The 24,921-nt window shown below is 43.3% G+C and overlaps 1 protein-coding gene across 2 annotated transcripts in view; it reads left to right on the top strand.

Annotated features, from left to right (window-relative positions):
- Positions 1-24,921, top strand: part of LOC133108205 (cGMP-dependent 3',5'-cyclic phosphodiesterase) — a 132,010-nt gene that overhangs the window by 101,968 nt on the left and 5,121 nt on the right. For both annotated transcript variants that reach the window (XM_061217660.1, XM_061217659.1), the window contains 21 exons: positions 859-1,021; positions 1,470-1,522; positions 7,539-7,613; positions 8,006-8,047; positions 8,847-8,915; positions 11,220-11,350; positions 13,913-14,024; positions 15,126-15,165; positions 15,280-15,343; positions 15,661-15,742; positions 16,095-16,269; positions 17,396-17,508; positions 17,741-17,818; positions 17,977-18,099; positions 18,234-18,304; positions 19,577-19,699; positions 22,039-22,126; positions 23,515-23,562; positions 23,833-23,907; positions 24,108-24,207; positions 24,400-24,512. In XM_061217660.1, the coding sequence (XP_061073644.1) occupies positions 859-1,021; positions 1,470-1,522; positions 7,539-7,613; positions 8,006-8,047; positions 8,847-8,915; positions 11,220-11,350; positions 13,913-14,024; positions 15,126-15,165; positions 15,280-15,343; positions 15,661-15,742; positions 16,095-16,269; positions 17,396-17,508; positions 17,741-17,818; positions 17,977-18,099; positions 18,234-18,304; positions 19,577-19,699; positions 22,039-22,126; positions 23,515-23,562; positions 23,833-23,907; positions 24,108-24,207; positions 24,400-24,512 (1,938 nt within the window). The remainder of the gene's footprint in view (positions 1-858; positions 1,022-1,469; positions 1,523-7,538; positions 7,614-8,005; positions 8,048-8,846; positions 8,916-11,219; positions 11,351-13,912; positions 14,025-15,125; positions 15,166-15,279; positions 15,344-15,660; positions 15,743-16,094; positions 16,270-17,395; positions 17,509-17,740; positions 17,819-17,976; positions 18,100-18,233; positions 18,305-19,576; positions 19,700-22,038; positions 22,127-23,514; positions 23,563-23,832; positions 23,908-24,107; positions 24,208-24,399; positions 24,513-24,921) is intronic.

Genomic DNA, 24,921 nt, shown 5'->3' with positions numbered 1-24,921 from the left:
GGCTCTAATGCGTTCCCAGTCAAGAGGCCCGCTCATCTCAGCTGGCTTTAAGTCTCAGCGGTTACAAGTTTAAATATGTGGTTTTGCATGTTGTGAAGCTTCTTTATTGGTGATGAAACAAAGCCCTCCCCTTCTGCGCTGCGCTCTGATTTTCATGTAGTTCCCAAAGGCTCTTTTCACAGATGCTGTCTCCCTGTATCAACATTATATCCACCAGCTGCTCAGTGTTAAGCTCCAGGAAGAAAAACAGGATATGGGGTGCATGTAAATTGAAGGGACCGAACCCCCCCCACTGCTGTCAACAGAGAGAGTGGTGTCTTAATTTTTCTTGGCCACTGACTGGCACACGTGTGGAACCAGCCCCCCTCCAGAGTTTGGCCTTATAAATAAAGCATGCTGTGCAATGGCATTTTATTCATTTGACAGAAATTATAACGTCATTTAGCATGTTTACTTGCTCTCATATTGATACGATTCCATCTTGAGCACCACCTATTCATGCCTTCTTTTCTTTGAGTAGGTGTTTGGCTCATGGAGCAGTGAGTATTTTTATTAAGCCACAATCTCGTATTTCAAGTCCATTGTAATTACACCACTGCTCACAATTTGTGCTCTGATCTCGGGTCAGTCTTGAAGTGCGTGGCTAGTAGCTAGTTAGCTAGCAGTTAGGCACCGTGTGTTGCAGTTTGTGGATGCACCCCACGGCATAAAATATGACCGAGCCTGTGGCGAGCAGGTTTAGCAGCCCAGCGGGGTGGACGAAAACACTATTAGATATTCCAGACTTGGATAAAAGATGAAGACTCATTCAGAAAAAGAGGTGGTGTCCGTTGATGGGCCTGTGCTTTTCTCTTGCAGGTCATTGTGGCGTGTAAGAGAGTTCAGGCGCTCCAGCAGTCTGCGCCGTGGGGGCAGGTCTGCCTGTCTCCTGTCGCGTCCCAGAGTTCCCTCGCCAAGCCCGAGGCCACGCCTCCTGATGGGACCTACAGCGAGATGGACCACAAGATCCTTCAGCTTTGCGGTAGGAGCTCCGCGCAGGTCCATTGAACACAAACACATTTATGAACCCCTGAAAAATGCATGCTCATGAGCCCCTGAAAATCACAGCGTGTGCTCATAAACCTCAGGACAGCACAGGGCCTTGGGCTCATTATTTATTTATCTCGGATGCTCATTAGAAGAGCCTTGACAGTGAAGATCATACAACCTTGACCACACAGCTTGGCCATTCCTCGATCCTTTGCCAGGAGACCGTTCCTCCTTTCTGTATTCTGGCCATCATACTCCGATAACTTCCCTAGAGTGCAGGAAATAGCATATCTCCCCCTTCTGCTCTCTCTCTCTTTCTCTCTCTCTTCATCCCTCCCTTTCTCTGCATTCTGTCAGCTTGAATACAGGAACTCAGGTCAGATTATCTACTCTTGCCACGCGCAAGCTCTGCATATATTTATGTATTTTCTTATCCTCAGGTGAGCTTTTCGACTTGGATGCTGCCTCGCTCCAGCTGAAAGTCATCAATTATGTAAGTGATCGTACCCTGGCGCCCTCATCACAGGCCGATCTGACAGTAGTCCTGGGATCAGGGGACCCAGTCCAGAGATGTAGGCCAGTCAGGATCAGCAAACAAAGGTTTTTATCTCTGGAGTTAATCAATAAGCGCTTTCTTCACACCATATGCATGATATTCACATAATCGTTCTCAGCCTAAGGCAGTTTATTCTGGTGTGTTTGCAGGGCTGGAGTAAAGTACCTGTAAGCGATCTTTTAAGGGACGGTGATGGAGGAATAAGATGTGGCCTGGCCCTTGTAATAAGTGTGTTTCAGTTAATGTTTTCAAGCACCATTAGGCAGCACTTGAGAGGACATGTAGAGGGTTTTTTGTGTTTCAACATCATTTAAACACTCGACCAAGCATGTCGGTCATTGGGAGGGGATTGAATGCACAAGGGTGGTGGATTTCAGGCTGCTTCAGAACAAATTACGAATGACAGATAAGTCTTAAGGGCCGGGGCTTAAAGGCCCCCATGACAAGTTTATGACAAGCTTCATATGTATCTCTTTCAATACTCAAAGCAACAAAGCCAGAATCAAAATAACAGTATTTTCAGATGATAGTGGTTTGCAGAACTGAGCTAAAGCTGTCTGTATAACTTTAATCCACTTTCACTTACAGGAGAACGTCAGCTGTTCTGTGTAATGTTTAGATGTGGGCCTAGCCAGTAGATAGTGAATTTAAGAGGACACAGCAGGCTTTTTGTAAGGAGTCAATAATTCCTTGTCCAGACATAACCCTTCTCTGTAGAAATGAGACCCATGTTGAGTCATTGTTCTGCAGAAATGCTTCAAGCTAATGACAGCTGTCCTCCCCAGATATGGGCAGTAGCCTACACTGTAGCCTACCTTTTTTGAAGCAAAATTCACATCAGGCATCAGTAACTGTGACTGTTTTTTTTTTTTTTTTTATGAAATGGGATGGAACAAATGGACATAACATTCATTGTTATACAACCTACACAATGTGAAGGTTGTGTTTAATAGGTCAGTTTTAAATATATTCAGTCATTCAATGAATAAATAAATAAAATAAAGGTAGATGCTTTCATTTTTTGTCAGATTACCCTTTCAGATGAAGGTTTTGTGCTTGTAATGTCAAGTAAATCACTGGATTTTAGCTACAGTGCAGTGCTACCATTCAGGTATTGTCAAAGAAGTATAATATTATTAATAAACATATGTATCAAGGGCTTATATCTAGTGCTGAACCATGTTCAACATGTTTAGAACCCAACGCAGCTCCTCCAACCAATAATGCAAGACCTCATTGCGTGCTTGAATGAGAGTGAATAGAGGAGTGCAATATCGTGTTGAAAGTGTTGCATTTTCTGAAAACTTTAATTTAGGTTTTCATTTACAGCCACTGAAAGGGCATGGTGAAACCTTGAATGAGCACCATTCACATGCTGATTACACAAACAGAGGCGACCTCTCACAGGAGCGTTGAACTGAAGCAGTGAGAAAGATGTGCTGTCGTTACTGTTTGATTGTGTCAGACGGAGGATGGAGGGGGGTCTGGGATTGCACGATGCCATTCATAATCTCAGTCGTGCATGTAAAAGCATACTTATTTTTAAAAAAATTGTATTTTGCTTGTAATTAAGAGTAAATATAGCTTCATGTAGAATGGAAAAAACATACCCCTGACCGCCTGTATCTTCCCAACCCTCCGTCTCTCTTTTATCCTTCCCTCTCTCCCTTCTCTTCTAATTTCTCTTACCCTCTCAGGAACACCCTTACCGTGCAACATAATTCACCCTACAGCACTCACCCCATTAACCCCCCAGCCACCCCCTTTATAAACCAGATTGAGAGAGGCTGGAAATCCCAGAGCCCAAAGTCCGACACCTGTCATCCACGTTCAGTCCCCTTGCCCGTCACAAAGTCACCCTCCTCTCAGAAAGACAGGCTGGTGGTGCCACAGAGTGACCTCCAGCACCTGCTAATGAGCACAACTAGATTGAGCTCCTGCCCTCCCTCTGAATCATACCCTTCACCCATCTGCCCAATAAATCCAGGAGAAACTAGGGCCACTCAATTCTGAGCTCAATTCAGGTTGTTTTTTAGTCCTGATTCAAAAAATTATATAAGGTTCCTGTATGAGAGCTTGGGCATTTGTGAACAGAATAATCACACATGCATGTCTTCTCATTCAAATGAATATCTACCTTAAACAAGCCTTAGTTTGAGTCTCAACAGGGATGTGGCCAAGATGTGCTGGTGGGTGTTTTGCCATAGTGCCAAGTAGACATACCTATCTGTGACATGACATTATTATTATTATTTTTTTTTTGGGGGGGGGGGGGGGGGCATGACCAACATCCCTCGATTGAAAGCAAGTCATATCAATTACGTCGTCTAACACCATTCTTTTTCCTTCACTGCAGCTTGTTCCTGCTAAATTGGAATCACCTTAGTTTATGCTTTTAAATAAGTGTTTTATAGGTCAGAACGTAATGGTCACTTTATAAGTAATTCCTGTCCTGCTTGTTGAACCGCCGAATGTAATGGCACAGGAGGAGCTTCTGAGGAACCCTCACGAGACGTGTGCAGTCACGCGGCTGCAGTCACACATTTCCTCTGCAGTCTCCGGGGAAGCCGTCCTCCCTGCCGAAGCTCGGCTGTGCCACGTCAGTTCCTTTGCTCTGCATAATTTGAAACTGTCACTCCACATCCTTCCTGTTTTCTGTTGTGGAGGAGGGAAAGGTAGAAAAAAAAAATCATTCACCAGTGGTTCCGTTTGCTAGCGTATTGACGCTGTCTGCGTGTGCACACTCACTGTGTGGGCCCAATCTGGCCAGTGTTCCTCAGACACTTCCCTGCTGGTGGGAGAAGACATGGATGGCTCTTTCAGAGAGTCAGACGGCTGATGGCAGGCACTGTGCTTTGCCATGTGTGTATGACGATGCTGTGCTTCTGCTCGTTTCGGGTGTCATTGCTTCTGAAGGGAGCCAGAGGCTGGGGCAAGATGCCGGCACTCAGGTGGATACATGTAATTAGTGTTAATATGGAACTGCCTTGGTAGTCATCATTTAGCAGCCAACAACCACACCGCCTTTAGGCCATGCTGTTCCAAACGACTAAAGCTGAGTGGGCCTGGGGATGGTTGTGTATTCTGCGGAAAACGTTGTGGCCTTGTTGAGCCAGCAGGGGACACTAGTCCATCTGGGCCAAGCAGAAGGAGGCCTGTCTTTGCAATGAGACATTAAACTGTGCTACTGGTGGAATTAGAGCTAGCCTTTCTCAATCTAGCTATTTATATTTCCAGAAAATGGCTGCCATGCTTCACTTTGGTAGTTAGATGGATGATTTAGGTGCATGCATGAATTATAAAGCACTTTATACCCTGAGATGAAAGGTAAACATACCTTCCATATAAAATGGCTGATTACGCCTATCTGGCCCTCCAAGGTCCTCCTGGACAAGCCACTGCTGTGTCTCAAGCTCACCTTGCCTTTACAGAGGCTCAGTGTGCCACATCTCCATTCATCAAGTGCAGTAAACTCTGCAAAGATGGGTCAGGGCTGCGAGAGACACACAAATATCACCTTCATCAGAATAATGAAGAGAATGCTCTCTATTAAGTCAGTGCAGAATTCCCTCTGACTGATGATATTGTGAAGGAGTGTGTTAGTGACCATGGCAATTAACCGATGCAGGTCTAGCGTGACGGTCCTACTGTGGAGGTGAGATGCAGTGGTCTCCGCTTTCTCTGTTTGCCATAGCTTAGTGGCTATGAGGAAGAGTCCAGGCTGCTTGGGAGCTGGAAGTGATAATTAAGCGCAGCACAAGAATACTGGCTGGGGGCTGGTGGTGGCTGCTTTTCAGGTTCGCGCAGTTTCCACGGTTGTGAATTAGGTTACGCGTGTCTTTGACCTGGCTGCTCTATTGTGGGGTTGTCAGAGGTAGTAGGAATTGTTTCTGGACCTGTTTTTATGAGTTGATTTGGAAGGCATTCTTATTCAGAGTGACTGGTTACCTAATACATGCATTGCCATTATGATGCGAGGTCATTACTGAAACAATTAGAGCAGTACGATGCTCGAGAGTAAAGCAGCGGTGTAATGCCAGTGAATGAAACAAGCAGCCCACTGGGTACACGCCATACAGGCAGCCACACTAATATGCAGATGTGTTTTGTTAGTAGATTGTTATTAAGATGGTAATAGAGCACATTATCTTAGTATTGAAATTGGTATGATAATTAGACAGATTGCAGGCTGATGTCAACACCGTGCCCACCTCCTCTTTCCCTAAAGGAAATGAAAGAGTCCTTTTGCACCAGATAGAAAGCAGTCACCGCACCTGATTTGTATTCCAAGGGGCATCAGCTATGCCTGCAGTATTAGCATAATAGCCTTATCAGTGTTTAGACAGCGTCCTTCTCCAAGGCTTGACTAGGGCTCACTCTCTTTTGCCCTCTGATCCCCCTGTACTCCCTAAACCTTCCGAAAACACACCTACACACAGGCTCCGACACACACAAACACGCACAGATACACACACACACGCACACACACACACACACACACACACCTGTATGCACATACACAAATGCCCACACAGTGACCCCTGTTGTCAAACTCACAACACTGCATAATGTATTAAGGATGACCTTTCCATTGCATAGCATTGCAGGTACCTCATATGTTACTGATGTGAGTCTCAGAATAATTCTTTACACCCTTTCTTTTTAACATAGTCTTAATAGTATAATTATTTTCATGAAAAGGTTTAATCAGTCAATATTGTTTTAACCTACGTACATTTTAGTTTAATAGTTGGCTTGTTATACAGAAATCAGTTAGAATGCACACTTGAGACAAGATAATTATTGATATTTATTCAAACTTTAGATATTCCCAGTAGTTTTCTTTTGTATATTTCAGTAAGGAATTAAATACCATTCACAATGGCAGGAGAGTCAGACTGAGTCACAGACCACATTGTACCCCAGATAGTAACAATGTTTATTCTATATTTGGCCTTGGTAGAGTTCTGCACAATCTATCCTACTCGCCATGTATATACTGTATTTGCAATACCTGTAACCAGCATTTTCTGTCAGTTTCTCATTTCCAGTAATGAACAATTACTGATACTGAGTTTATTGATTCCCTCTGGGAAGACTGCAGATAGAGGTCTAGAGCCTGCTCCTTCAAAGTTCCAGATGGTGGTAGACTCTATAAGACAGCTTATAGGAGCCGTTCTGCCCACAGGTGTTGGTTGAACACAAGATTAAGTTGCTTTTCATTGCAGCTGCCATTTTTATTCTCTGCTTACGCAGTAAACTTTTAGTGTTATTCAACTATTATAGAGTGCATTTTAGTCTGACAGAGCATGTATGATCCCAATTGAATTCCTATATACTGTGTTAAAGTTGAGTTAATGCTGAAAGTGTATGCTAATTTTGATGGCGGTTTTATTCCCTTCAACTGGAAAGTAGCAAAAGCAATTCCTTCGACAAGTGCAGGAAAATAAATTCAGATAAAACAGATATTTAATCTTTTACACTTCCATTCACCTTGCATTGCATTGTCTCTCTAAAACTGGCTTAGAGTGCAATCCAATTGAAGTCACCATTGAAAAAAAACACATTTGAATAGTGTTTTTCTTTTTTGTGAAACGTGCAGGTTTAGTATTTAAGCTCCCGATGGTTTGGGATTAGAAATGAAAGCTTTTGGTCCACAAAGCATTCTTGTTTCTTCTAGGCATTGTTGATAAAGAATTGCAATAGCCCTACATAACATCCTTTCTCTGAGTACTTAGTTTATATTTGACTGGCAAACGGTGGTAATGGCTGGTGCTTTCATATATGCAGCTCAGATAAGTGTTCCTGACCATTCTCACTAGAATGGAGGCAGGTGCCTGGCACAGCAGTGTGGCTTTGGGCAGAGGGGACTGCTGGTGAAGACAGAGTGATTGCCTGTTTGTGCAGTTGCAGTGGGCAGGCAGACTGACTGACAAATGCTTTTTTTCCACAGCTGCAGCAGGAGACTCAATCACAGTGTTGTTGTCTGCTCCTAGTATCAGAGGACAATCACCAGCTATTCTGCCAGGTAGAGCCTGCTCAGGTTACGTTCTCTGAAGGAGCATCTGTCTTTACCACAGCGTGTCAGACACACACACACACACACACACAACACACACGCACACACACACTCGCACGCATGCATACATGCATACACATACACAAACACACTCACACACACACATACACACTCACGCATGGACGCACACACACTCGCACACACACGCACACACACGCACACACACATACGCACACATACACACACACACACACACAGCTCAGATGGTCTCTGTTTATACACAAACACGTATGCTATGACCAGATAAATGCCTTCCTCCATTATTGGTGATTAGATATTTGCACAGGATGCTAATTTAGACTGTGTGTCTCAGACACTGCTGTTATACTTCCTTTTTTCAGGTGGTTGGGGACAAGGTTCTGGAGGAAGAAATCAGCTTTCCTGTGAGTTAGCAAGAATCTACCTCAGAGTTGGAAACAAAGGGGATGTGCACCTTAAATTTAAGGCAGTGAAGGTTCAAGTGCTGTTTCAGCCTATTTGCTCTGTGAAAGTATTAAACCAAAGGAAAACATTGACTGCACAGCTGCCTTATTGCAAAGTAATGCATCTCTAAAATATATGCTGGGAATTACTATAGCAATAACAAGGCAAAACTCCTGACCCGCATAACATCAGAATCCCTCTCTGGTTATGCGCACTGCAAGGCAAGGCTTGTTTGATGCTTGTTATTGTGCTCAGCATTGTTATCTGAGCATGCCATCAATATTACGTGGATGAAGGCACTCTTTTTTGTTAATCCTGCCCTATAAATGCATCTCTACACATCAGAACATGCCGTATGTATCAAATGTGAAGACATCGTTACGCGTCTGTGAGAGCCTGCTATGAGGAATTTATAAACTAGGCACATCTCTGCTCCATTAACTACTCACTTTCACCCTTGGTCATCCATCACTCACTAAACACCATCCTGGAACAGAAAATTCATAACCTGGATAGGTGACTCTGGTGCCCCTTACAGAGGTTGGAGTTTTTGAAGATTGTCTGGTTTTGTACAGTAGTTTGACTGTCTTTGCCACAGTCACTTCCAGAGCACAAACTCCCCCTGGAGGGGAGAGACAGGCAGCCAAGGAGAGAGGGAAGGAAGAATATGAAAATGCAGGACAGGGTGCTAGAAAGTGAAGGGGGGCAGGTTAAATGATCCATGTTCTTCCTCTCTCACTGGCACGTTTCCTTCCACAGCTAATGTTTGGTCGCTTTGGAAAGGTAGTGGAGAAGAAGAAATCCATCACCCTGGATGATGTCAGTCCAGTAAGTAAAGCACTCTACTGTGTAGTGATTACTGCAAAGTCCTTGGAGCGGCGATCGAATCCTGACCCTGGCAGAGTCAGCTGTTGCCATGCGTTCTGTCAGGAAATTCATAATTTTCCATTGCCAGGAGAGGTAGGGATTTATTTGTTGCTCCTCAGTGGTCTGCAGTCTTCTAATGTAATGAGCACATACACATGATTGATTAGGTAGACCTGGACACCAGCTTGTTAATGCAAATATTTAATCAGCCAATCATGTGACAGTAACTAAATGGATAAAAGCATGCAAACATGGTCAAGAGGTTCAGTTGTTTTTCAGAACAAATTTCAGAATGGGGAGAACATGTGATCTAAGTGACTTTTGTCAGTGGAATGATTGTTGGTGCCAGACACATTGGCTTGAGTATCTCAGAAACTGCTGATCTGGTATTTTGACGCATAACAGTCTCTAGAGTTTCCAGAGAATGGTGCAAAAAACCAAAAACATCCAGTGAGCAGCAGTTTTGGGGGAAAAGCGGTCAGAGGAGAATGGCCAGATATGTCGAAGCTGACAGGCAGTAATGAAAATAACTGTGCATTACAACAGTGGTATGCAAAGGGCATCTCTGAACACACAATGCATTAAACCTCTAGGATAAGCTACAGCAGCAGAAGACTTAATAAGTCTAAAAAATAAGTAATAAATAAAGTGCTCACTTTATACTGTGCAGTAGCTCCAATGACGGACTGCACAGTACAAAGTGGTAGCGATTGGCTCTGGAATACTTGTGCTAGTGTACTCTACAGAAGAAATTGCTGCTGTGAAAAAGGTCTACAAATGCAATTCTACTGTACAAGCTCTGGAAGCATAAAGTCTCTGTAAAAGCTGTTTTTTTAGTTATTTGAAGTTATATTGTCTTGCTTTAAATCCCAAACCCATTGATGCCCCCACACCAGTCATTGTGAAGCCAGTAGTTAGTGAGATGTTTATCATTAACATCCTTTGCCACACACAAAAACCAATCGAAAACATACACGAAAACTAAAACAACTCCCCCCATTGGAGCAGATAATGATGAAGTTCCACAGGGCAGCGTGGAATGTTAGCTTTCATTTTGCAGTCCCTGTTTCACAACAAAGTCTGTCCTTCTGTTCTGCTTTAGTCACTTCTGTTGTTGTTTTTGTGAGACAGTGCTCTCTAAATGATTTCGAAAAGTAATGAAATTGATCGCTCAGATAACACACCAAACTTGTATACTCGGCAGACTTTCCACCCAGATGTGCTGGGCCGTTCCCCCTAATTGGTCATTAATAGAGCACGTCAACTGTTTTCACACACAGCTGTTGTTGAGCAGACGGAAGCGCAGCCATTATCCACATTAGTGAAGCCCATTAGAGAGAGAGAGCATCTTGTCTTCAGCTGAGGTAAACACTGTACAGGAAACAAGGCCTCTTTTTGTATTAAATTGGGGCCCTGCAAGGACGGAGTGGACCGATCACACTGAGAGTGTGTTAAAAGGCTGTGCCCTTTATCAGAAGGATGATTTTCCTCTCCTGGGAAACATGGGGCCTGCTACAGGGAGCAGGAGCTTGGTGAGATTTCACAGGTGTGACGGAATGGGGCGCAGTCACCTGTGGTGTCCTCCTCAGTGAGACAGGCTGGCCGGGTGCAGGTGTTCAGAGCAGAAATAGACATGTCCCATCCACCTGTGAAGTGACCAGTGCTACCCCCTCCAATTCCAATTCCCCACACCTTGTTTCTCCCCCAGCCCGATCTGATCACCCCCCTCTCCACTTCCTGCGCTGGGTTTTCAAATGTACTTATTGCACCAGTACCTTGTTATTATATCCTCTACCCCCTCCCTTAGTCCAATTCCCCACACCTTGTTTCTCCCCCCACCAGATCTGATCACCCACCTCCCCACTTCCTGTGATGTGCCAATTCATGCCAATGTCTATTTGGTCTATTGTTTGCATTGATGGACAGAACAGATTCCTAGTTCCCACTAGTTCCTCTGCTATATTAAACTACCTATTTGAAAGAAAGATGTACCTGCATTTATTTTTCTACTGACAAATGTACAGAGGAATACATTTAACTCTTTAAAAAATTCCTGTGCAATGAGACTGTTGGTGTGCTGAGAGCCGGAGAAGCAGAGCACAACGACCAAATTACACATTTATAGTCCCTCTGACTGTTTCTGTGTGACATCTTTTACTTCAGTACATTTTATTATTCATGTGTCTGTCTTTACAACTTTCCACAAAATAAAACAGGACAGGAAAATTAATAGCTCCCTCTCCTTCTCTATTTTGCATGCAACAGGAAGAACACCGACAGCTGAACAGCATGCTGGGATTTGAGGCTCACTCCATGCTGTGTGTGCCTGTTGTCAGTCAGGCCACCTCTCAGGTGGTGGCCTTAGCTTGCACCTTCAACAAGAAGGGGGGTCAGAGGTGAGTTAGCAGCTTCCCCCTGACTGGGTTGCACAGTCAGATGTTGCCAGGATCTTTACAATGACCTCGCACACACACACGCCCACGCACACATTCAATACCCAAACTGGGTTAAGAATGTCTGAAAATGTCTGCCAGTGCTAAGCCTGAAGCACAGATGAGAAAGCTCCACAATGTAAGTGATTGGTGACTTTATCCAGGCCTGTGTTCTGCTGTCTGCGATTGCTCTTTTAAAGACTGTCAGCACAGATCTCTTCTTGATCTCTTTCTATCCATACATTTTTGTGTCTCTGCAGAATAGCCATTTGTTTTTGACAGGGTACTGGCTGCGACTGCCCAAAATATGCCCCTTAATCATTATTCACTGCACTGAGTTTCAGTCGTTTTCGCTGCATCACTGTGTCCACAAACAAACCAAAAGGCCTCAAAACATCATAAATCCCAAGTTTAGTGTGTCTGCTCTGTGATGCCTTGCTTGTTATTCTCCGTGCGTTGCCTGGGCTTAGCAGGTTGTCAGCTTTCTTGGTGCGTGTGGCAGCGCTCAGCTCCTTGTTTGGTTTGTTAGGCTGGCTTCAGACCCCAGAAGAAAATCACCTGGCAGCATAACCACAAGGCCGCTGCCTGAATTAGACCATCTGCGTGTGTCCGCTTCGAGCGCACCTTCAAAGCCTGCACAGGGGTTTGCGGCCCATTTCTTCCATGTCAGGCTTTCGTCACCTCCTCTCTGCCAGAAGCTAAGCTTCACCCTGGATCCTCCATGATTTAAGAGCTCAGAGCTCAGAGAAGGGGAGAAGATGAACATTTGGATGGACAGCACTGCTGTTCAAGCAGTATTGTTTTTTATCCCAACAGGGCATTTCCCAATCAAAAGGAGAAATCCTTTGTTCTGCACCCCTGTTTCGTGATTGTTTTCATATAAATTGGCTGGAGTGGTTATCATCTCCACAGCACCTGTGCTCTGGGAGTGTGGGGTGTGTGTGACAGAGCAGTAGGGGTGGGTGTGGGGTGTGTGTGACAGAGCATTAGGGGTGGGTATGGGGTGTGGGGTGTGTGTGACAGAGCATTAGGGGTGGATATGGGGTGTGGGGTGTGTGTGACAGAGCAGTAGGGGTGGGTGTGGGGTGTGGGGTGTGTGTGACAGAGCAGTAGGGGGGGTTTGGGGGCCAGTGAGCTTGGTGCTGTGTGTGCATGTATACACAAACAGATTGACTGTAGCTCACATGTCTCAAACTTTTTAAATTACTTTCACTCTTAGTATCTTCATAAAGCCAGCCTGGTAACATTTGGTAGGGAGGCAGACCCTTAGTCATTTTCTCAAATCTGCATCCTGAGTATGTATCAGACATTTCAGTGTGTGGAAAACCGGGTAAACACTCTCAACTTGCCCAATTCCCAGATTGACTGGATCTGGATTTCTGAACACTTCAGCCCTTCTTTTTGCAAAGCTTTAGAGCATGTGATTTTACTCACAACTAAGCAGTGGATAAGCCACACAGAATCTCCCTGTCAATTCATCATTACCATGACACGACTGTTGGATACAGTTTATTTTTTAAATGAGAATATTTCCCCAGTTGTGGTTGTTTAGTGATAGGTCTTGGACGTATGATCTTTTCTGCACTGTTCAGTGACTGATCTAGATATATGATCCCAAAGCTGGCTGGCGTGTTTTCAATTTTAAAGTTGTTCTGGCTCCATTAAATGCTGGATAATGTTACGTTTTTATGCTTGGGTTAACTGAAAATGAACCCGGAGTTCACATGTCACAAGTTAACTTTTGGTTTAACAGAGTAGTATGACAGGCTCGTGAGGGAGAACAGAGCTAATAAAATGAACAAGCACAACATTATTGAATCAGTTCTCCTTCACCAGACAGGCACCTCTAGGGTTCACTGTATTAACAAGGAGACTGGGAGTAAACATTTGCACAAGGCCCTGAGGGAGTGCTGCCAGGCAGCTTCACTGAAGATATTAATTCTCACTCTCACTGCTCTTCCTCGCTCTGAAGCGTGATAGTCCTGTCGCGCCCAGAGGGGTGCTTTCCTCAACCATTCCACCCATTCTCCTCAGCACCACAATGCCGTGACATAACATAAGCTGGCCCCCTTTACAGAGATCCCTGTTGCTCAATGGACTAGAGAGATGGAGGGGCTTGGAAGGCCACTAACCTCTTTCAATGCCTATCCAAAAATACTGTCCTAATGTTTGAGGACATTTTGTAAGGCATTTGACTGTAACTTGTGTTATTTGATGAGGACCTCACCTGGAAGCCCGTTTGTCTCAAGTGGGAATAAGAAATGGGAATGCTGTGCACCACATACGCCTCTTCCCCAATCTGAGCATAATGTAATCCGGGCCAGCATTCGCAGAAAACCGTCTCTGGGCTTCTGGAGCTTGTGGGTTAGTCCTGCACTGGTCAAGGTGCAGTGTTGTGTCTGCAGCATGCTGATGCATTTACCTCCCTGCTGGGGCCTGGCAGTGATGCTGAAGTGGGCCAGTCTTTGTTTTGCGTGAGAGAGAGGTCATGTTTAACTCTTCTCTCTCCCTTTCTTTCCTGTGCAGATACACAGAGGCAGACGAACGCAAGATCCAGCACTGCTTCTGCTACACCTCCACCGTTCTGACCAGCACATTGGCTTTCCAGAAGGAGCAGAAACTCAAGTTTGAGTGCCAGGTAAGGAGGCGCCCAACTGGCCCCCAGTTGCAGAAAGCTCCAGATGGTTTTATGTGTGAAAGGGGATTCTGACACGGATGTGTGGACCCTTGTGTAACTCCTGCAGCCAAAATACGTGGCAATATGATCAAGAGGAGCATAACACACTGAGGACATCAACAGACATGTAACAGCAGGAAACTCATTCACGTGAAAGCAATGGCCTTCAGTGACTGAGAGGGAGGAAGAGGGAGGGAGAGCTCTCCAGCATGCACCACTGGTGTCACCAGTCACCTGACTCACACATGCCAGTGTGCAGATTCAAGTGAAGTTTCTTCAGAGTCTATATGACTGGAGTATTCTTAGACTTAATTAGCTGTTGTGGATTCTCACTCAGGCCCTGTCTCCCCGCTACCCAGCTGACACCACGCTGAATACTGCCACTCACATTTGAGTGGGATTGAGTTATGGAATTGCTGAGAGGCAGGGATACAGTGGGAGAGCGGGAAGAGAGAGAGAAACATCAGCGCTCAACCAGCAAAACATGCTCCGTCTGAATGTGTGCACATTATCTTCAATTATTTGCACAGCGGCAGGACATATTTGCCTGTCTATAGAAACTAATAACCAGTGTATACCGAGGCAAGGTCAAGAGTGGAGACAGTAGAAGGAGCTGGGTAGAGGGTTTTAAGAGTGCTGACAAACTTCACCTCCTCAGAGATCCAGAGTGCCTCTTTGCTTCCACTTGAGAGAATTTGTTTTTGGTTTTTGTCAGAGAACACATACTGTGCATGTCTCTGTGCTCGTTTATTCAAGCACTTTCTCATATCTTATGGCAGACCTGGAGATTTAGGCGTATAAAGCAGTGAAATGTGAGGACGTTGAGGTTGTCCTCGTTCCTGGGGTACCTCTTCAGTCTGCTTTTCAAGAGGGTACCTGGTGTCTATGGCAGGCTGTGTTGCCAGGGTTACTCCAGCAGGTGGCCATGCCAGTGCACAATGTCCGGGTGACAGGTGGGGGGCATTGGGGGATGGGGGCCAGGGGGGCTGTTGGCATTCTGCCCTCTCATGTCCCCCACACGTTGTATGCAGATGTCACTCATGTTTGTATGTGTTTGTTTAGGCACTGCTGCAGGTCGCCAAAAACCTCTTCACACACTTGGGTATGTCAGCAATTGATTTATTTCCCGTCCCGCCCACAATACACCACTTTGTGTCTTTCTAGGTAAAATGCCAGCCATCGGTTGTAAAGTTTTTAAAAAATCTTTTTTCCCTAGATGATGTCTCAGTCTTGCTGCAGGAGATCATCATTGAAGCCAGAAACCTCAGCAATGCTGAGATGTGAGTGTTTGTCTGCTGAGCTTTGAACAAGTATCACATTATTAAATATTGCACAATATATAATCTTCTGCATAATGGCTGTAGTCATCATAATACATCTTGGCTCTGCTGAGTCTTTATCAATAAACATGAGTGTCATATCATCCTTACTATATCTGCTCTAATGACTTTATATAAGTTCAACAGTTCATTAATCACTGTCCCTATTCAATGTTATTAATGTAAATGAGAATGGTGGATAAACAGTTTGCAAAAGATGAGAAAATGACAGCATATCTCTCTTGTTCCATTGTCCCCTCCCCTCTACATATTCACAGCTGTTCAGTGTTCCTGCTGGACAGGTTGAGTCATGAACTGGTTGCCAAGGTGTTCGATGGTGGAGTGGTGAATGATGATGAGGTATGTTCCTGACACCCCATATCACCACACATCTCCATATCACCTAACTCCCCATACTCCCTCACTCACCCACCGGCCCAGTGAGCCCCTGTCTGGAAAGAGAATTTCAATTCAAACACCTTTCTCAGTCCTGTAATGTGACAAAAACAATCTACTTTCACTATGTGGCAGCTCATATTTCTTGTTATTTACACCCATTCTGTCTTTCTTGGTTGAAAAAAATAGAATATTTTTAGCAGGATATGTCTGTTTCCTTAGTAACTGAGGCATGTTGCAGAATCATGGGAGACAAACTCTGACGGCATCTAATATTTGTGATTGTGATTCTGTGTTTTCTTACCTTCCTTGACAGAAAGAGTTCCGGATCCCGGCAGATCAGGGGATTGCAGGTCACGTGGCCACCACAGGGAAGATCCTAAACATCAAGGATGCCTACTCGCACCCGCTTTTCTACCGGGGCGTGGACGACAGCACTGGCTTCCGCACCCGGAACATTCTCTGCTTCCCCATAAAGGATGAGAATAATGGTGAGATTCCTCCACTGTCTGCCTTCCTGTGTTGATGTCGCTCCTCTTCAGGATGGCCACAGAGTTTTGCCCAGTTCTTCTAAGGAGCACAGTCCGACAGCCTCCATGTGTTTTCTTTCTGTCATTTTTTGTTGGAATGCCCCAATGGCAATCATAAGCCTGTACTCTATTAGCAACATTCTCCATCATTGCATGAAAATGTAGACTAGCATGCTTTTGCTCTGAAGCATAATGCTCTTGGTTCTTTTTGCTCGACAGTCTATTTTGAAACTCAACTGGTGGAGAGACAGTTCAGTTCAAATGTATTTGTACAGCACTTTTCACAAAGGGCCAGCATCTCAAAAGCACTTTACAGACATTGTCTGTGGACTCCAAGTGTGAGCCAAGGGACAATATGGCATGTCAATTTGTGAAAAAGAATTTAGCCATTAGGCTGTGACTTATGAACGGTGTTGACAAATTGTCAGCACATAAAAGTCAAAGCTACTGTAACACTTTACAGCACCACTCACACTGTCAGTCTGTGGCTGAATTCTACATTTTGTTGGGATGTCATGGAAAGGTTACAATATGAGAACTCAGAAGCAATTAATCTTAGGTCATCGACCCTCACCTACTGTATATTCTAAGACAAGCTGGGACACTGTAATTCCCCTGTAATGTCACCAAAATCATAACAATAGGTTGGGCCATCTGGGGTCGTGACAATATTATGACAATATCCGTCTGGTTTTTACTGGGTGGGCCACCCAATGGCTATTTGATGGTACCATTTTCCATTCCTGCTCCCGTATTACATTCCCTTTTGGGTGTGCAGGACAGCAGCTGGATTGGAATGAGCATTCCCCTGACACAATACATTGTTAATTGCTCTGAGCTCTGCAGTGCGCATTTAGAGACATGCGCCCTTGAAATAGCAGCACTCCTGGCTGCTGTCAGACCAGTTTGCCCTGGTGAGAACATACAGATGAATGCATTCGCCTCGCTGTCATGTTGATGAATGCAGTCGGTCACCATTCTGTACGAACAGTGCCTGAAAGACAAGCTCTCCTGATGACCAGTGATCTCATAAACATATCTGTCTCTCTCCCTCTTACTCTCCCTCCTTCTCCTCATTTCTTTACAGAGGTCATTGGAGTGGCTGAGCTGGTCAATAAGACCAATGGACCGTGGTTCAACAGATTTGATGAGGACTTGGCCACTGCCTTCTCCATATATTGTGGTATCAGTATTGCTCATGTAAGTGTATAAGTCACACAACTATGTACAACTGTATATGAGTGATACAAGTGATAAGTCAATGTATTTGTCAATGTATTTGTATCTATTGTCTTAGTTTTCTTAGTTTCCTGCATTTAAGGTACTGATTCAAACTTATCACCAAGGCAATTTATTTTGCTAGATGTTGTACTACATTTTGAACCTTTTATGGAACTTGAATGGTCATGATGCCATGATGTCTGTTCTACAGTCTCTCTTGTACAAAAAAGTCCATGAGGCGCAGTTTAGGAGTCACCTTGCCAATGAGATGATGATGTACCACATGAAGGTGAACATTTTTTTTACCTGTTTGCAACGTAACCTTATAGTCAGCTATATGCATCACCTGTATGTTACATCCAGTAATAGTTGAATATCTGTTGAATATCCTGTTTCCACATGCTGTAATATAATAATAAATAACAATGGTTCTTTGGACAATGGCAGGTATCTGAGGAGGAAGTGGTCAAACTGCTGGTTTGTGGGGTTGAGCCAGTTGACGAGATTCACCCTCACTTTGCTGAATTCACCTACACACCTCGGTCCCTGCCAGATGACAGCACACCCATGGTGAGACCATGCACACATACCACCTTGTGTCTGCCTTCATGGTATGTGTGTGTGTGTGTGTGTGTGTGTGTGTGTGTGTGTGTGTTTGGTTCGGTTCGGTTCGGTTCTCATTCGTTCTTCTTCTTGAATCCCAGGGTATTCTTAGCATGTTTGAGGACATGGGCTTCATCAATACCTACAAAATTGACCTGCACACACTGGCTCGGTAAGAGATAGCCAACAAGCTCTTTGTTTTTCTTCTGTTTCCATTCCCTGTTGTCTTAGGCTCCAACTATATATCAAACTCCCATACTTCAAATTGCATTTGTGTTTGAATTTGTGCCATGACTTCAATCAGGGCAAATACTCATCAAGTATTAATGGTTTTCAGTTACCTGTGGCAATACATGGTGCCTATCAATAATGAATCCAACATAATTAACAAGCAATGGTGCTCCATGAACAAAAATTGTATTTTTAACAAAACAGTGATATACACCATTAATAAGGAATGTACTGTCATTTGTAAAACCTTTTGTTCTTGTGGTGTTAAGAAAAAAATAGCAAAATGTTGGGGTTGTACCAATGATGATGACATTGGTAATGATTGTATTAATGAGTATTATCTGTGATTATGTGAATGTCCTGTTTGTCAGTATGAATTATTACCATGCTGATGTGAGTATAGTTGATGATGAGACATGGATGGACATACACTCACTGAGCACTTTCTTAGGTATTTAATTTATAATTTATAATTTAATTTATTATTATTATTATTATTATTATTATTTTTATTTATTTTTTACTTATTGCTGCTGTAGCCTATCCACTTAGAGTTATGACGTGTTCTGCCAAATGCCAATAATGTTGTGTGTTCAGAGATGCTCTTCTGCAAACCACTGTTGTTATGTGTGGTTATTTGCATTACTATCACCTTCCTGTAAACTTTGACAAGTCTGGCCCTTCTCATGGGACCTCTCTCATTAACAAGGCATTTCTGTCTGCAGAACTGCTGCTTACTGGATGTTTTTTGTTTTTCACACCATTCTCTGCCAACTCTATAGACTGTTGTGCGTGAAAATTCCAGGAGATCAGCCATTTCTGAGATACTCAACCAATCCTGCACCAATAATCTTTCCACGATCAAAGTCACTTAGATCTCATTTAAATTTCTTCCCCCATTCTGACATTTTGTCTGAAAAACAGCTGAATCTTTTGACCATATCTGCATGCTTTTGTGCATTTAGTTGCTGCCACTTGATTGGCTGATTAAATATTTACATCAATAAGCTGATGTACAGGTCTGCCTAATAAATAAAGTATATATAATAAAGTGCTCACTGAGTGTATAATCGGTGATGAGGTGATTGGATTGGTGATCATTTTAGCATAGTTGTTGGCGATGATATATTATGTGTTATAGATATAATTAATAATGATGTGATTGCATTGTTGATGATGTTACTGTAGTTGTTAATATATTGTATACCTGCAGGTTTTGTCTGATGGTGAAGAAGGGCTACAGAGACCCGCCTTACCACAATTGGATGCATGCTTTCTCCGTGTCCCACTTCTGCTACCTGCTCTACAAGAACCTGGAGCTCTCCAACTACCTCGAGTAAGAACACCACTCTTGTTCCGCTCTCCCTGCTGTGCCTTGAGGGAAAATTCAACTCTGTCTTTTTCCTTTTGCTTGGAGTAAGGCACAACTCTCGTGCCATGTTTATACTTGTCCGAGTGTCAGGTGTACCTCAGTTTTCCTGTGGTTTCCCTTGTAATTACACTGCCTTTCAAACCTTTCAGCATACAGTAGGTGGAAACTCCAGATTCAGAAAGTAAAAGTCCTCCCCAGTATGTTATTCTAATGACGCACACTTTCTATTTAGGTGGTAGAATTAATTAATGAAATCAGCTGGCTGAATTCAAAGGTGGAAGAAATACACGGCAGGACTTTAACTTTCTGACCCCTGGACTTTTCACCTCACTCTGCCTTATAGTAGATAACAGTCACTCGATCAAACATAAACTTTCTGTGTTATGTTCAAGCTAGTGCACACAAATACAAACAATGCAGAAGCATTGACCTCTGACGCTGTTGGAAGTTATAGCGTCTATAATTGAATATAAATGCAAGCGATTGGCTCAGGGTGAGTACAGTGTGAATACACAGTGATGGATTCTAGTGGGTCTCTGCATCCATAATAACACCAAAGTTTAAGCATTTAACCACAGTTTCATCAACTGCTGATTGTCTGAGGCACTGGTATTGTTCAAGGCAAGGTCACCTGTCTGAGGAGCTGGGTTAGTTACTAGGACATGGAACAAAGTAGGTAAGCATCACATTAATTTATCCAAAAGAGATCATGTTGATGAAATGACCCCTAAAACTCTGATTTTACTGTGAGGGAGTAATATGATATAATATAAGAACCAAAGGAGATCTTATCCTCTACTCTCTCCATCTCGAGTTTCAACAAGCAAGAATTCCCAACTTCATAGAAACTTAATGAATACACGTTGTTTGACCGCACACCTGTGGTTCTTTTGATTACAAATGCATCAGACGAGTAAGCAATCAGCCCAGAAGAAGGGACCCCTGTGTAGAACTGAGGAGGCTCACGAGAGTGGAATATTCCCTACTTTTTTGGCAGTTAATCAGATACGATTTTATCATGGCATGTGTTTGACCTCCTGCAGTTTAAAAACTTCTAAACTGAATACAGGTATTTTCTAACCAGCCAGTTAGTCTTGAAAGACCAATTCTTTTGCGGTCACATGTCTTATTTAAATAAGTAACACAGGGCCAAGGTTGGACTCATGAGCCCAATAACACCTCTTTTAATCTATTGCAACATTAATTTCTTCTGAATGCTCCCTGCTAACGACCATTAAAGATCATTCCAGAAGCCGCTAAAATGATTGCTGTCTATAGCCATTTGAGATTCAAAACTCAACGGTCACTCCATTTCTGCTGATGGTATCGGCTATCTTCCACTCCTGTGCTGTGAAATGATCCGTTTAAAAGGTTTACGGCAGTTGCCACTGATAGTTTCATTTATTTTAATATTTTAATCATGTAACTTTCGTGTGGTGCTGTTATTTGCAGGCTGAACAGTTATTCTGCTGTTAGTACAGCTCTACTGCCATTACCTCTAATGAGCTGTGAAAAGAATTGTGTCAGAAATAAAAATGCGTCTTCAGTCTGGAAGCTCTGCCGATCCTGTAGATCTGAGCACGAGGAGTGTGTTCTGTCCTCCTTCTCCTCCTGCTGTGCAGGAGCACCTGACGCACTGCAGATACGGAGCGTATTTCACAGCTGTGCTGCATGCCGTAATAGTTATTGTTCTGAAAGTTCTGAAAGCAGTGACATGTGATAAAAGAACATGTGCATTTTTGTCAAACTAACCAAGAAAGTCTTATTGAGACTTGAAATTTCCCCTGGCCAGACAGGTTAAAAACAGAAAAATCACAAACATTGCACAAAATATTTTCAATGTGCAATAAGCAAATTAGACAATCATTTGATTGTCACAAACCTGATTTCAAAAAAATATTGTGCTCTTGATTTTGAATCCAGTAAAATGGGAAAGATTTTTGGATTTCTGTTTTAATTTAGGATTTTATGTATTCCTTGAGCATGGAGACACTGACTACCAGTGTGCGTGTGCATGCGTGCATATGTGTGTGTGTTTGTGTTTGTGCATGTGAGTGTAAGCAATTAAGCAAGTGTGTGTGAGTGTGTGGTTAGGTGTGTCTCAGCAACTTGAGGCTTACCCATTGGAGAGCAATCTTGGGGGTGGGGCTTCTCAGAGCCTACACAAGAATTTTGATCACTGTTTCCCTTTGTGATCAGACTCTCTGAACTGCAAGGATTGCCACGCTGTCACAAAAATGAAACATTGAATATGCTTGATTTTTGACAGTATGCTTTGCTAACCCTTATCTTTCTTCTTCTAGGGATATTGAGATCTTTGCCCTCTTTGTGTCCTGTATGTGCCATGACCTGGATCACAGGGGGACCAACAATTCCTTCCAAGTGGCATCAGTAAGAACCGCCTCACACTTTAAGCCAGTCTTTAAACAGAGGCCCTCTATTGCTAGGCAGACTACCCAGGACTTATATTTGCTGTGTTAGTGGTTAAGCTTTGGTGATTCTGGTAAAATAATAACTCCCCTAATGCGGCTTCATTCCCTCCATGGCACTGTCTATTCTGTGATACTGTCATTTATAGCCCTCTCTGCTTCCCCTCTCCAAATACAGTAAGACTGTCGACTCCCGTGTTTCATACGAGCTTATAAAATGCATGTGGCTAAAGAGAAACCCTGTGTAGTTTGTACGCCAGAACAGACAGTACTGGAACTTTCTAAACATAGAAATATAGGAAACAAAAGAGACACAGTCTGATATGATTATATGTAATATTATTGTCTCTGGTATACACAGATAGCCTCTTATAACTGACAGAATTATTTGTTTAAAGTTCAACATGATTAGAATTACAGCACACAGGGGAGGAATTCCACAGTGCTTTGAGTCCACCAGATGTTCATAGTATCAGACAGTATGCCTTATATGCCTATATTGACCACAGATAACGTGTTGTGGTTTTTTGGTCCAGTGAATTTCCCCCATTTGAAAAGCTCAGATCTGGTCAGGGCCAAATAGTGTTTTTATCACCATCTCCCTGAAAACTGTTGTTGTCCAGCACATTCTGTTCCTTCCTGTCCCTGTGGAAGGAACTGTTTAGATGGCAGCTCTCTGTCACTTTGCACATGGATTTTCACCGGAATGTAATGGAATATATTTTGATTTGACTGAAGGAGTCAGTGAGTTAACGAAACAGGTCAATTCAAACAGTCCACACATATTTGTGATTAGAATCAGAAATTCGCAATTATCTGGATTTATTCTTGAATATTGATTTACATCTGCCCTCATCTGAGGAGATTACATTCAGCAATGCAGGAACACAACTTTGCCAATGACCAGAATGCCAGTGACTTCATCATTATTGTCTTGTCAGAATTTTGGTCTTAGTTCAGCACATCTCAGGTGATCCCTTTTGTCTTGTGTTGACATTGCACTGATCCATTTCTGCTTGGTGTGGATTTAATTCTTCATAAGGTTTAGGCTCGGTAGAGATTGAGATGACTTTAGCTAGTAGAACTGCATCCTACATTAGATGATATATAGTATGTTACATGTTTTTTCATGAAGCAGACGTATTTTAACAACTACACTAGTTCATGCCAATTCATGGAACCTTATTGTGTTACCTGTGATGTATTTAGTTATGTACAGGGCAATTCAGATTTGACTTGTTCAAGGTTTCAACAGCAAGGCACTGTTAATGTTTAGCCATAATGTATTAGCCATGTGAGAATGTCACTATAAGACTATAATAGAGCGTGTATTTTTCTCTCTCTTTCCAGCAATCAGTCCTGGCTGCCCTGTATAGCTCGGAAGGCTCTGTGATGGAGGTAAATATTCAGCTCTTCATTCTGAGAAATGCTTCCACACACACCAAGGACATGATCACTGATATTGCCTGGAGCTCTCAAACGAGCGTGTTGCTTGTTTGGGCATTCAAATGCAGCCAAAGGGAACATAATCTCAGAAGGATTTTTTTTTTCAGGCTCCAGTTCTATGAGATGAGATTTCCTATGTGACTCTACAGCCACCTAGTGGCCAGCATGTATGGCTGCAGGCTCAAACAGGCTGGGTCCTGTGTTTGTTTATATTCATTACAGAGGCACCACTTTGCCCAGGCGATTGCTATTCTCAACACACATGGCTGCAACATCTTTGACAAGTTCTCCAGAAAGGTCAGTATGAGGTATTGCTGTGGTCTAAAAGTGAGTACCTCAGGCAAAATTTCTTCCACTATAAAATCATGTTAAAAAAGAATGTTGCCTTGATTGGTAGAGTAAATGAAACTTGAATGCTCATGCTTTATGCTGGGCAAGCCAGAGAAGAGTTCTGTAGGGTATACTGGTTTATATTTCTCTGTTTTACTGCCTTCCAGGACTACCAGAGGATGCTGGATTTGATGAGAGACATCATTCTAGCCACAGACCTGGCTCATCACCTGCGCATCTTCAAAGATCTGCAGAAAATGGCAGATAGTGAGTTTAATTCCAGACCGGACACAAGTAAACAGTCCTGAAGATGCGAGCTTAACAAGCCTGACCCCAGAGTCATCGCCATTAGCACTGTGGAAGCACAGACAGCTGTGCCTTTGTGCTTATTTCATCTCTTTGTAGCGCCTTTGAGGACTGAGCATCATTATCTCTTACCTGCCACTCACTCTCTTTCAGTGGGCTACAACGCCAAAAACCAAACCCACCGCAGCCTGCTTCTCTGTCTGCTCATGACGTCATGTGACCTCTCTGATCAGACCAAGGGCTGGAAGACCACAAGAAAGATTGCGGTGAGGGGGCATCTCTGAACTCAAATCTCTCATCATACCTCTGATGTGTCAACAAATGAGTTTTAAACCTTACATTAAGTTGAATATAGAAGTAACTTTCTGAGAAGGCACTATAACCAAATTTTTCCACTTGCGATTCTGTGATCAGAGTGCAGTAAGAGTAAACATAATGGATTGAATTTATAATTCAATCCATTCCCTCCCCCTATTTCGACGCAGACTCAAAACCCACCTTTTCAAACTCTACCTTAGTCCTCCCTCCTGATTTCCCCTGCCCCTCCTTTCTAATATCCCTATCCTTGTCTAAACCCCCCCCCCCCCCCCCCAAAAAAAAAAAAGAAAAGAAAAAAAAAGCACTTCTGATGACAACTATGTTTAGAACTGCATTTCATGTGTATTTTGCTAGTTT

The sequence above is a fragment of the Conger conger genome, chromosome 13 (assembly GCF_963514075.1).
Source record: "Conger conger chromosome 13, fConCon1.1, whole genome shotgun sequence".
NCBI lineage: Eukaryota > Metazoa > Chordata > Actinopteri > Anguilliformes > Congridae > Conger > Conger conger.
Note: the sequence above shows the minus strand (reverse complement) of the source record. Positions and strands in the feature narration are given on the sequence as shown.